Source organism: Crocodylus porosus, unplaced genomic scaffold, assembly GCF_001723895.1.
Source record: "Crocodylus porosus isolate Cpor-Errol unplaced genomic scaffold, CroPor_comp1, whole genome shotgun sequence".
In the NCBI taxonomy this organism is placed as follows: Eukaryota; Metazoa; Chordata; order Crocodylia; family Crocodylidae; genus Crocodylus; species Crocodylus porosus.
Window position 1 is genome coordinate 16575451 of NW_017728949.1, and position 14226 is coordinate 16589676.

Consider the following 14226-nt stretch of genomic DNA (forward strand, 5'->3'; position numbering starts at 1 on the left):
TGACCTAATACTGTCTTTTGCCTGGGCTCAGATGCATGTTTAATTGGACAACTTTATGCATAGAGGGCTGAGGGCCCATGTGGCTTAGGCGGTAAGATTGGAGTGCTTTCACTTCTGTGAATATAAATCTGTCCTGAGGCCTTAAGTGGACCAAGTTTGCTAATCCCATTTTAGGCTCAGTCACACCAGAAATTCTGAATGTAATTTGTCACTATCTGGAGTCTCGCATGAGAAACAGCATGGTGTTTGAAATGCCTTCCTTCCCAAGGGAAGGGTAATCTCTATTACCCATCCCTCTCTCCCAGTCAGACTTGGAAGTCATTGACAGGGTATTGATGAGGCAGTACACAGTGCAGCTGTGTGTCACATCTTAGTCTGAGAGTATTGAAGAGGAGGTCAGTGTTTAGGGCCAGTGCCTGGGTCTTTACAAGGGCTAAATAGTCTCTCTCCCCTCAAAATATTCCTCTGAGGCCCAGATAGAATTCCTGCTTTGGTTGAGGTCTATAACTTACACTCTGTTATTTCTAACCCAAATAAGTCTCCGATCCATCTTGTTAGTAACTTGTACAGCATTTTTCTCATAGTTTTTAGTACATCTGCACAGAGGTATCACCGTTGTAGTCTTTGTCTAACGTGTCTAGTATTTTACAGCATTCTTTCCCTAAGTGTGACCTGTGAATATAGAAATACCATTTTCATAACATTACATGTTTAGTTTCAAGAACTGGGCTTCTCTTGAGGAAAAAAGGGCGTAAAAAGCTTAAGTTAGTTCACATATTACAATAACAGGGCCAACCATTACAGTATGTAACTGTCCAGAGTAGCATTGCTTTTATAGATTTGTTTCACAGAATTTTTTTTTCAAGTAAAGGTTATAATTATTGGAAAATTAGACATTTAGTCTTGTTATATTTTAAATTGCTACAATATGTAACAGGAGTTTCTTGGCAGTGTATATATTAGAATCCTTAACATTTTTTTCCGTTCCTAAAAATACTTTATTTAACTTTATTCAGTAAGTCTTATATTATTGAAACATTATAGATAAGAGCTATGCGTATAATTAATACACAATGCATTATGCATATCTGAGATCTTAGAAAAGTTTTTTCCACAAGTGAAGCCTTTGTTTGTTTGTGTGTTTACTTTTTCTCTCCTGTAATGAGTTACTTTGTGTGACAGGTGGGAGATTCAAGAAAGAGATTGTAGTTGATGGACAAAGCTATCTGCTGCTGATTAGAGATGAAGGGGGCCCTCCAGAGGCACAGGTGAGCAGTCTATATAGAGCTCTATTAAACTGGATTATATATCGGAATTAAAAATTTATTTAAAAAACACCCCAAAATCAAGCCAATTTCAGGACAATGCTTAATGATTTCTTACCAGGTTAATTTTAAATGACTTTAAGAATGTAAATGTAATTCTTTAAGTATCTTCTAGCAAAAGAGGAAATATGCTAATTACTCTTTCAAGAAGGCAGTAGCATATTGCCGGGCTGCAGTCTGACATCTGATGTGAAGAGCCTCAAAGAAGGCTGCTAATGTCACACTTTGAACAAGTGACTAACATACACAGTTTGCCCTTGCCTTCCTTAATGACAAGATGTACCTGCAGATGTCATGCCTACTTTTGGGGTGAAATTTTTTTCATGTGCTTGAGCATATTAAGACTTTTTGTGTTCTGAATCCACGCACCAATTGCTAATGGGTTTTCTAGGGGCACTAATAACCATAAATGCATTTCAGATGAAAAATGTTTTTTAGTGTTCTTACTTGGTTATATATCTGAGTGCATAATTTGTTTAACTACATAACAAGAAGCTACTCCAATTTCTTTTCCTCTTGTTTGTATTTTAAAAAACTCTGGTCTCCACCCCACTCACTGCTTAAATGTATAAATTAAGTGCATAGGAACTCTTTGGCCCTACTGTATGCTTGGTAACTTAATTGTAAGCTTTTTACTTCCATAACTGGTGAAACTTGCTAGGAGCCATCAATTTCAAGACTGCTAAAGCAGACCTGACTATGTCCCATCAACAGCGTTATGCATAACAAGGTGGAAAAATATTGGGACAGACTGTTCCTCTATTTAATTAGTATTGTTTGTGTTGAGTTTGGGTAAGTGTAAATTTTATTTTTAAAGACCCAAGGCTGTACACTGAAGAAGAATACACTGTACTTGTAGTTGGGTTATAAATTACTTCCTGACAAAGAAATATTGGATACAACGTGGACTTATTTTCTTTCATGGTTCACTTCAAGGCTGTCTCTTCCCTAGCAAGATTGATATTATATATTCAATTTTTAATTTCATGTAAATCCTTTTGTAAAGTGAACACAGCAGATGTGTATTTGCTTTTAATTTTGTCCTTCTCCTTCATTTCACCTTTTCTTCATTGCTTTCCCCTTATTTCTTCATAGTGGTAATGTCTGATTTTCCAGTCTTCAGTAGGGTGTAATTGTATTGCACTATATTTCTAAATTGGCTTATGTGTCCTTTTTAATTTGTTGCCTTATGGAAAGCAGTTTCTCTACTGTGCACAGGATTTGCTGTTCTTGGGAGAAGATATAGCATATTCATTTTTTTTTTCTGGTTACCTTACTTTGCTATGATGCAATATGAAAACAGTAAATGTTACTTATAAATGTGTACTCATGTGGCCGTTCCATGAGCAAAGATGTTGAGGACCCAGTGATGTACAGGGGTTCTAGATCTCAGAGAACAGACTGATCTCTTCATTTGCTGTTTATATGGCTATTAGCAAGGCTTCTCTGGTGCATCAGCTGCTGCTGGACTCAGTCCACTCAGCTGTTCCGTGATGGAACAACTTCAAGCATCAAGCAGCCAGAACTGCTCTGATGCCAAACAGCTGAATGGAGAGGTGCCAGCAATAGCAGCTTGTGTTTTAGTGCCCCACTATTGCTTATTAGTGATGGGAGGATTAAAGCAGGGGAAGAAGTGTGGACAAAGACAGGAGGGAAGGCAGAGGAATGAAGGGATTCCTGTAAACATGCTGTGGAGCAGAGTCGATTAATCATGGTAATTACTGTGCTCCAGCCAGCCTTCGTGTCTCGTGTATTAGTGTTCCTGAGCTTCAAAATGGCGCTGGGGCTGTTTGAACTACAGCTTGTCAAACACTAATATACGAGACACTACTAATACATACACATAATAATACATGGGACACAGTGACACTTTAAATGAAAGTACCCCCCCCCCAGCCCCTGCTTCCAGAGCATGTATAAAAGTGGCCACAGAGACTAAAGCAGAAGATGAGTTTTTATAATACAGGTTGGAGCCTGGGAGGTATGAGGTTGAGCTAGGCTGCTTAACTCTTGAGGCATGTATAAATTGCATAAGACAATTCTGCTGGCTGGCCATTATGTAAAGAATGTTTATAAGAATAACATATAAACACTTCAAAATGGGTATGGGCCCACAATAAGCTTACTAATGTTTATGTAGCAAGGGGGAAAACCCTCCAGCTTCCTGTATTTTCTTGGTATTGTTTGCTATTCAGTATTTTGTAGACAGAAAATATGTATTTATAGGTAACCTTCAGAACTGAATGTAAAATGGATAGTGTATTCCTTTTCAAAGGTCTTGATTTTTAACTTTCAGATGAATAAGTCCCAAAATAAAATGTACTATTTCCAGGCACAAGTATACTAACAAAATTCTTAATGAAAGTGAAGCATCCTCTGAAGAAGAAAAACAAACTTTTCACTGCTGTTTCATGAGGTTAAAAGTCCTTCCCTCCTTCCCCCCAAGGAAAAAAAAAAAGCTTTCTAGATAGGAATACACTTTTTACTGGGAGGGCATGGCGATATGAGAAGAGGCAGAAGACTGAGCGTGTCTTAGCAAGAAAGAGTGACCAAAGGGAAGAACATATCTACAGCTTTCTGAGAGTGCTGTTTGGGCTTATTTCAATGTCAGCATTTCATTTCTCTGAAGGAAGAAAGGAACTGAGGTTCTTGAATCTGGCGTGCTGGTCCAGTGCCCTCCCCCCAGTCCAGTAGAAGATTCTGCAGAAGGGATTAGGAATTGAAGAGTCTTAAAGTTAACAATTATGGAATAAACTCCACAGAAATTTTTACTTTCTATTTTCAGGATATAATTGGAGTTTGAGTTATACGCTGAAAAAGAGGGTTAGTTTTATATCAAAAAGGAAAATAGAAAAACACTGAAAATAATACAGAAGTCACGAAAGAGATTTGCTACCTTTTTGTTTGGCAGTTGTTTCTTTTCCTGTGTGTAGCATATATAAACAGTTTTTAAATTAGCTCACTTTTAGGAATGTAGACCTAGGCCACATACAGACATTCACTTTCATCTTGGGAGAGCCACTGCTCTCCCAGTAGAAGCCAAAAGTGTATAAATGTTGCGGATTTTTCTCCCAGAGCAGAAATAGGCACAACAGAAAGGACAAAAACCTGAGGAACCCCCTTCCCATCCCAACTTCCCCACGGAGATGGTGTATTGCTCAGTGGACTCTACTGCTCCTACCAAGCAGGGAGCAGGACGCATCCCCTTTTCAATCCTACATTGTACTGGGAGATACAGTTGGACTGAGCGTTCTGGGTCTGCCAAGGACTGCCCTGTCTACTGCTGCCATCTGTCTCTGGACAGACAGAGGGAGCCTACAGAGCACCCTGAGATGTGTGCACAGGGGTCCCCTGGCTGCACAGTGTCACCACAGCATGCTGTCTGCTCCTCAGGGTTCAGGATTCAAATAGTTGTTCAGGTGCATCTACCAGGAGAACAAGCCTGGGAGAATTCTCCCAGATCATTTGCATGCATGTACATAGCCTTAGTGAAGGATGTTAAGTCATCTGGTGGTGCTGTGACTTTCCTCCTCTTCAAAGCATATCACTTGCATTTATGTCACCTTTACCTTTCATCTTCAGCTTTGATTTTAGTTCTTATAGTTCAGTTACAGAAATATAGCAGCTTTTTCTGATAAAATACAATTATTACACCATGATCATAGTTTTTTGGTGGTACTTGCTATCCATTCCATTCAGAGTCTTTGATTCATCAGCTACTGGCATGGTTTGATTGTCTACTAGGACAGGTGTTCACCTAATAAACAGCAGCATCACATGCATGCATGAGGGGACTTGATTTCTAACCCAGATGATTTTGAAGCAGGTGTGGTAAGGAAGTGGGATAAAGTTGAATTTGCCACTGCTTATACTGCTTTCCAAAGAATCTACATTTTTGGTGCTGTCAAGTCAACGTAGCAATTCTCACAGACATTAAATTCACTCTGAGAAATAAAGTATTTTGTAACCAGAAGGAACTATTTTAAATGGTCCCATATTTTTTGGAAATCCTTATAACCTGTAGTAGATGGAATACCATTGCAGTATTATATATTGGGAGGGAGTGGGGGAGAAGTCTTAACATTCTACAGAAACGTTTAACCTTAGGAAAGGAACAATTTCCAGGCACAAGTATACTTACACATTTCTTACTGAATGAGGCATCTTCTGAAGAAAAGCTTAAAAAACGGTGCTTTATAAGAATATCCATGCTACAAATAAGTTCCAAACAAAATACAGCAGATTCTAGTGCATGAATGTATATTCAAGTCTGAAGAATTTAGACTCCCACAATTTTGTATGTTTAATTTTTTTTATTATACCTAGCATAAATAATATTTCATTACTGTTTTTTCCCATGGTCACAAATGGATTAGATGAAAAGAAATATATAAAAAAACCCCAGTATTGCCAAGTCATATATTAAAAGATAATCAAGTTGCAAAACTGAAATGTAGATTTCTTATTTTTTGTTTGTAATTTGAGCTTTTAGAATTTTGGAATTTTTAAGAAATAAGATCTGAAGTACTTGCGTAATCTCACGACTTCAGAAGTAGGTGCTGAAAAATGTGAAGCGTTGAAAGAATAGAAATAAAACCTCAAGAGCTGGGAATACTCAGATACTAATGAGCATAAACTCAGGGCAGAAATATTGTGCAACATATTCATTGGTTTATAGTAACCCATTTTTTTAAAGAAAGTGAAAAGGGCACTTCACCGGGACTTGGGAGACCTTGATATTGTTCTGAACTCTGCCAGTGACTGCTGTATCAGTTCACTCTTATGCCTGTTTCCCTCCACATTTTGTCTTGTCTGCTTAATTGTAAATCCTTTGCAGCAGAGTCTGCATCTTTCTAGGTGTGTATAGACTGTAGTCTTTATGTTGAGTCTCTAAACACTGGAAATAAACTTAATTAGATGCACATTGTTACATCATGGTTATGGTGGGAGTTGGTAAGCTTTCCATTAATATAAACTGTGCAATAGGAATGAAGGCCTTCATTTATTGCCTTACGGCAGGAGGGACCAACCTTTCTGGCAGGTATGCCACAAAATAACCCTGCACCCTCCCTAAGTGCCACTCCAATCCCCTATCCTGCCTGATCTGCTGCTCTGCTTTCTGCCTTCAGCCATATGCTCCCTGCCTGATCTGTTGCTTTGCTTTCTGCTTCCTGCTCTATTTGCCATTGTCCCTTCTGTGATCTGCTGCATGTCATGCACACAGGTTGCCTGTGTCACTTGTGGCACCCATGTCACAGGATGGTCACATATGTTTTAAGAGATTTCTCCCTTAGCCAGTTTCATCTGTGATGAGAGAGATTTTCTGATAGCTTGTTTTCCCCTTAAATACATCAAAACATACTCCTGAACCATGCCTATGTATACATGTTTCAAACTTTCATCAATTTGGTGGTACCAGGGAGAACCAGCTTACTTTTCAGACTATAAAACATGACATTATTTTTATTACTTATTGTATTAAGACAGTTGTAAATTTTGGTAACTGACAATTTTGGTTTAAATTAAAAATAAATAAATAAATAATTTGTGGGATTTTGATGATATTTTGAAGTTAGTGCAAATCACTAGTTAGTGAAGTTAGTTAACTCTGGTTTTATGCTTTCTTTACCTAAGGTATCAATATGCACAGGTAAAAGGAAAAATGAGAAGTAATTGGTTGTTTCAGTAACCTCTGTATATTGTATAACAAAATTAATTCTTTGAAAGAGATTAGGACTATATTTACATAGGATCATAGGAAAGTAGGGCTGAAAGGGACCTCATGTAGTCCAGCCCTGTGCTTATAGGTAGGGTCATCCCTGATTAAACCATTTGAGCCCAGTGTCAGTTCAACCTGCTCTTGAAAATTTCCAAGGGCTGGAGATCCTACAACTTATCTAGATAGCCTGTACCAATGCTTGAACATAGTCAAAGTTCCAGCCAGAAGGTTCCTCCTAATCTCCAACCTAAATTTCCTTTGCTATAGCTTGAGTCCATTGCTCCTAGTCCTGTCCCCTGTGGCCATAAAAAAAAAAAGACCATGTTTTTTCCTTGTATAATTGCCCTTAGGTATTTGAAGACTGTTATTAACCCTCCCCCTGCCCTACCGCCAGTCTTCTCTTTCCAGACAAAATAACCCTAGCTGTTGCAGCCTTTTCTCAAAAACCTTACCTCTTAGGCCCATAATAATTTTTGTAGCATATATTAGTGAGGTAAAGATGTTTGGGGGACTCTGCCTTATCCAAACCATTATTATAAATGTTAATCTACACCTTAACAAGCACCAAACTCACCACAAATATAAAAATCAAACATATTTTTATTAGCATTGATAATAAAATTTGTCTAATGGATCGTTCTCCCCCTCAGCTTTACCAGTACAAGATAAACTCATTGTTTATATTCTTCGCTTTTTTACCAAATGTCTTTCCCCCTCCCTTATTTTCTGCAGTTTGCCATGTGGGTGGATGCAGTTATATTTGTCTTCAGCTTGGAAGATGAAATTAGTTTCCAGACTGTTTACCACTACTATAGTCGTATGGCCAACTATCGTAACACTAGTGAAATCCCAATGGTACTAGTGGGAACCCAGGGTAAGTAAACTTGATTATAATTTCTCTAGACAGATGTAAGTTCCTCTCTTCCTGTCTTTTATAGTTCATTCTCTTTGGTTAGCTACCTATCTTAAAGTGTATTTTAAAAGGATAATTTTGTAATGACAACTTTTAAAAAAATATTTAATTAGATCCACTTTTGTATCAGCTTGTTTGTCAAAATTAGTATTTGCAGTCATTTTGTTGCTAAAGTCCAACATATTCCATGTTTTCACAAGTTACATGCTCCCTTGTCCTCTGCCCCCCTCCCGCTGTACCATGTGGGGTTATTCTGAGCCCTAGGGACAGAGGCAGGAATTTGGAGGTGATGGGGAGGGGAGACTGGAGACTCTGGGAGCAGGAGAGTGATGGGCCAGTGGGTAAGTGGTGCCTGGTTGGGGAACTGAAGGGGAGGCTGCATGTTTAACCCTTTGTGGGTTGTATGTGGCCTGTGGACTACCAGTAGGACAGGCCTGACCTTTGGTATAAGTACTTTAGGTAAGGCTTAGTTCTCTTTTTTAAAATTTTTTAAATGTGCTACAGCAGGGGTAGGCAACCAGTGGCACAGGTACCAGAGTGTGAACCTCAGAAAACCTCCCATAATAGTACTTAAATCTTTTCCTGGAAAAAGAGTAATCTTGTAGAATCATTGCCATAGAACAGGGGTGCTCAACTTCCAGCCATGGGCCAAATGCAACCTGCAGAGCCTTGGAATCCAGCCCATGGGGCTCCCTATAGCTTGGGAAATTTGGCAGCAGGGGAGCAGTGGCAGTATTGCAAGCCCTGCCAAATTGCAAGCCCCTCCCTGCACCTGTGCATGGCCAGATTAGAGCCAGGCCATGCCCTCTTCCCTCCAGACATCTGGGTTGGGGCTGGGCTACACTCCCTTCTCTTTGTGACCCCAGACCATACCCATTTGCTTCCACTCAGCCAGGTTGGGGCTGGGCCATGCCCCTTTTCTCCTGTGGGGCGAGTCTGTGCTGCCTCCTCCCCTGAGAGTCCAAGTTTTGGCTTGGCCCAGGTCTCCTCCTACCATGTAGGTGGATTGAGGCTGGGCTGCCCCTTTCTGCTCTGGGTGTGGCCAGGTGTGGCCCTGCTGGATTCAGGCCACAAAGGGATTGGGCGTTGCCTTTCTGGCCTGCCATCTGAAGAAGTTGAGTATCACTGCCATAAAGCATCTACAGTTTTAAGTTATGAAAGGACAATGGGATTTTGTAGCTGGGAACCATTTCAGGACCACCAGCATCTGCACTGCTGTTCAGTTGTATTGACAAGTTTCTGTTTGGGAGCAGAGGGAAAAGATAAATGTGATGAATTTGTCACATTGATTCCTCTCCCCCTGCCCCAATCAGCATAACTGTTGCAGGTGGAATTTCAGATGTGTTTACTTTTAGCTTGCACTAGTGTGAGAGAGTGTAGAGGCGATTTAGTGCTGATAGTGTTTTCTTGGCTTGGATTTTGAGAGGCTGGGACAGGGAGTGATGTGTGAAGCAGGGGAAGTAGGGAGAAGGCACATGGCAAAAAATAGTAACAGAGCATTAAGGCGGAAGCAGATGACAGATAAAAACAGGGAAGTAGATGACATGAAAAATCTTAACATAGCAAAAAACTTCAGCAAAAACCAGAAACAGATTGCTGAATGGGCCAATGTCAACTTCAGAATAGCACTTTTATTTTTTTTAAATGTGTATGTGGGATCAGTGAAACTGAGCAGAACTATAATGTACATCACTGTACATGTCTTTGGTCCTTGTTATACCTTATGCTGTAAGCCGCATTATGTTAATCAGATTAGTGTTGACTGACTTGGTGAAGTAGTTGCATTTTAAAGAGAAAAACCATCTCTGACTAGCCTTTACCTGCACAGCTGTGATTTGCCAGTAGAGGCTTGTTGAGCAGGGGCAGGACTGGCTTGCTGTTCCTGCCAGGCAAAGCAAGCGCCACAGCTTTAGAGCTCACTTCCTCTGCCCAGTGGGAGCAGCAAGCCAATCCAGGCTCTACCTGGTGGGAGCAGTAAGTGCCAGAGCCCTGGACCCACATTGAGACTTACATTCATGTGAAATAATTGCTGCCTCTGTGTTTTAATTATTTTATTTTTTCATCCTGCCCACCACCAATCACCATATTCCCAGCCATACTTTATCAAGTAAGAAACTGATTTGGTCAAAGTATTTCTTTAACCAAAAAGATCAAAATTTATTTTTTTTGAATAGGGTGTAATATTATGCATGTTGAATTTTTTTCTTTTTGGGGGGGGGGGAGGTTCCCTCATGTTCGCTCTATTCTCAATTTAAAGTTTTTATCTGGACACGGATTATCTTTGTACAAATAGATTCACAGATGTAGGGTCGGAAGGGACCTAAGCAGATCATCAAGTCTGACCCCCTGCCCTGGGCAGGAATGAATACTGGGCTCATATAACCCTTGGTAAGTTTAAGCTCATATGACCCCAGCTAGGTAGTTATCAAGCCTCCTTTTGAAGACCCCTAAGGTAGGAGCTAGCACCACTTCCCTTGGAAGCTGGTTCAAGGGAATTAACATTGCTGTCTCTGAGTTTTCTGTTAATGGCGAAGAATGGAAATAGAATAAAGTTTTACTGATTTTTGGAAAAAGCCTCCACTCTGGTCACCCCTCCTCCTTTCTTTGGGAGGAGCCAGACCTAAGAGCAGAGCTGAGCTGCTGCTGTTGCTGCTTCCCTGGGGCAGCAGGGAGCTGGCAGTTTTGTAATCTGCTTGCAGTAGCGCAGCAGTGCAGTGCCTAGGCTGGAGCCTGAGAGCTGGTGGAGTAGAGAGAGTGCAGGCTGGGCTGTCTAGCAGGGGCTGGGTCTCCTGCCTCCACTTTGCTTGTTGGTGGGGGGTGCGGCTTCAGGGGGAGCCTGAGGTGGTGGGGCTCTGAACCCAGTGCTGCAGCATTCACTGCCCCTGCCAGCCAGAACTCAGACTAGCTTGCTGCTCCCGCTGGGCAGAGCAAGTGAGTTCCACAGCTGTGGGGGTTGCTCTGTCCAGGGGGAGCAGTGAGCCGATTCAGATGTTGGCGGGAGGCACCGTGGCTGGTGGTCATTCCAGGACTGTGCCACTCACTCTGTTTAGTACATCTAGGGGGTAAGGCACCATGCCCAGCCCCACTGCAGCCCAGTGTCCCAGCTCATCCTGCCTCGAGGTGGGCCCCATTGCATTCTGGGATGCTGGATGACTTTAACTTGCATAAAATTGGTATAGGGATCAAATCTTGGGAACAAATTTACATGGATTAGAGATAATCTTGCCCAGGAGTGGTGTAATTTTAACCCAAAGAATGAGTGCTTTAAGACACTTAAAGGTGTTAACGTGCATCCAGTTCAGGGGTTAAGAGCTCCAGAAGCCACCTAAAATTACTATTCAACAGTGCCCTCTCTTTCTGTGAACTTGTCTGAGTTTGTATAGAAATTTTCCAGTGTAGCACTGGGGAGGGTAAATGACACATGCTTCTTCAAGTGACTGCCACTCAAGTTGAAAGTTGGGGGGCAGAGGATGAGTTGGTTCCCTTTCCCCCAAATTTTATGGTGGCAAGTGTATCTCTCTTACTGCTGGCAATCGTATTAATTCTAACTAGTCACTGGGAAGATGCTTCTAAGTGTTATGTCCCTACGAGGGTCAGTGACTTTCTCCTGCACACTAAACTGAAACTTTTGCCTTTTGTAAGAGGGTGGAAAATAGAGGGGTGCTTTCTTTCCTAATTCCTCAAGGAAAAGTGCAATCTAGATTACAGTACTGAATTCTTATTGAGAGCCAAAAAAGATGATCTGTTGGTTGCTTTTGCTAATTTTAGGTTCATTGTTGGTCAAATGCCTTTAGCACCCTCTGCTGGTTTTTAAAAAAATATCTAAACTTCATTCCCAACACAGTTGTTTAAATTGCTTGATTTAGATAGGAAATACCAAAATATAAATAATATATTTGAGTTGGTACATTGGCAACCAAAATGCATAATATTTGCAAGTTTTTAAATTATATACTTGAGACATGAATGCCAAGCACTACCTAGTCCATTAGCATTTCTCTGAATGCTGAGCACTAAGCAAAGGAGTAGTGGTAGCTGAGCAATAACACTTTCAATTACTGGGAAATCCTGGTGTACAAGTGGTTTATGGTATAAGATCAAGTGTAGTTAACTATAGAAGCAATTTGATATCTTACCTTTGAAGTGAAAGCATGATAACTGATTAAGCAAGTACCATCCTCTCAGTGACTTCATATTATTAAGTTAAAAAGGTTAAATTCATGGGGTGTCAGTAGCAAAATGTATCATCAGTTTGGGTGTTTTTGGATATTCAGTGGGTATCCCTTAATTACAGGTAGAACAATTTGCTTTGCAATCTTTTGTTTCCCTTGAAACTGTATTGAATTGTTCTCTTACAGGAGAGTGTTCTGGTTAAAGCACAAATTGTTTAGCTTCTTTTGAAATAAGGAGGCAACATTAAGGGAATATAGTGTAGATCACTCCTTAGGTGATATATGAATTTTGAGAATTGGGTTTCTGAAGAGCTGTGCATGATCTTATCCTAGAAGAAAAGATGGTTCCAATTAATCTGGCCCATCTAAATTATCTTCTAAGTGTGTGTAGGTTTGTTTTCCTAAGCTCATTGTTGGGTTTTTTATAACCAGACTCCAACAATCAGACAAAGTCTTTTTAGTGAGTAGTGAGTTTCAGATCAGGACTTCAGAGCGAGTCAAAGGGAATCTGGGCAGCATGAGCGAGCCAAAGTTTCTGAGGAATTCATTACATTGTGGAGAGGGCAGCTGTGTTTCCCTCCGAGGAGACGAGAGAAAAAAAATTGCCAAGTGGTGTAGGTGAAAGCTCCATTTAACATACTGGGCCCCTGAATTCACCTTCAGGACATACACTCAGGTAAATGAAATGCAAAGTTAACTCAAGTGTTTGTAGGATGTGTAATGTTTAAAACAACACACTGCTGAAAATAAAAAGTATGTAGGAGTTAAGGAGCACTCTTGTGGACAAAAAACATATGCTGGGCATTCGGGGAGAGTTATGGAACTTACAGTGTGTATTTTGGAATTGGTTGGAGGCTAATTCTTGATCCGTAATGACCTTTTTTGTTTTTGTGCAAGAAACAGGCAATACTATATAGTACAGTTACATGGAGCTGTCATTTTATGTTTCATGATTAAACATGCAAGTTGTGAAACATGGTAGTTCAAGGTTGCATGTGCAAACATAACCTTCATCCACTTAGGCCTCTGTGTTACAATAGGAGATGACAGAATGTTTCTTTTACTGCTGTTTTGTATACCCAACTATCCATGAATATTTTTAAAATAAATTTAATCTGTAACCTACCAGGTATGAAGTAGTGCATAATAATGAGAGTTAGGTATTCAGAGTCATTTTATGATTTCAGGGTCATTGGCTGTATTTTATGAATTCACCTTTAACTTGACACAATTACTGTTTTCCATCCAGTAAGCTAGATGAATCTCTGTTATCTTCAAGTAAAATTTAGTTTCCAATTTCTTATCTAATTACAAAATATTGTATGAGGTTGCCTGTTAAATTCCAGTAGTATGGAAGCATAAATATGGAAGATACATTTTTCATTAGAGTTCAAGCTTATCAAATCCCTGATGAAATAATTATTTCTAATTACTTCAAATTTTCTTTAACTACTTTAATTATTGTAATTGTGGTCCATATGTAATTGTAACCTAAGACATGTTTTTGGGTTATAATTACATATAGAATATAGTAGAAAAGATTTTGACTGAGATTCATTAATAGGATTCCACCTATCTGTGTTTCTCTGAGATACACTTCCTAACAGTGATTGATAACTGGGCTATGACTTCTGTAGATATTTTCTTGAATGTGTAGTAGTTGAATTCAGAGGAAAACCACAGAACTTTAACACTTTAGGGGGAAGATATTTTCTATAAATTAAAGATAATTTACTGAAACTTATTTATTGAGCACTTGCAATTTCCATCAAAACTTAGAAGTCATAAATACCCAGCAGCTTTGATTTATTCCCGCACAGAACCCCCACCCCACAAAGATGCAACTAAATATTAGGGCTGTGTGAAGTTTTGGGTGCTGATTCAATTTGTGGGAGATTTGACTTAATTTGGTGGCTGAATCTCCAAATCTGAATCGAATCATGAGACCAACAGAAACATCCGAATCGATTTGAAGCTCTCTGAATTGAATTGGAAAAGATTCAGAGAGATTCAGAGATGCGGGCGGTCTCTGCTTGCCACCACAGGGAGCTGGACCCAGACTCCGTGCTGGTAAGTGAGGGGTGGGGTGGGGGAGGG

General features: G+C 40.1%; 1 protein-coding gene across 5 annotated transcripts in view; it reads left to right on the top strand.

Moving 5' to 3' along the window:
• Nucleotides 1-14226, top strand: part of AGAP1 (ArfGAP with GTPase domain, ankyrin repeat and PH domain 1) — a 565886-nt gene that overhangs the window by 204230 nt on the left and 347430 nt on the right. For all 5 annotated transcript variants that reach the window (XM_019553775.1, XM_019553777.1, XM_019553779.1 and 2 more), the window contains 2 exons: nucleotides 1183-1268; nucleotides 7777-7918. In XM_019553775.1, coding sequence (XP_019409320.1) covers nucleotides 1183-1268; nucleotides 7777-7918 — 228 coding nt within the window. The remainder of the gene's footprint in view (nucleotides 1-1182; nucleotides 1269-7776; nucleotides 7919-14226) is intronic.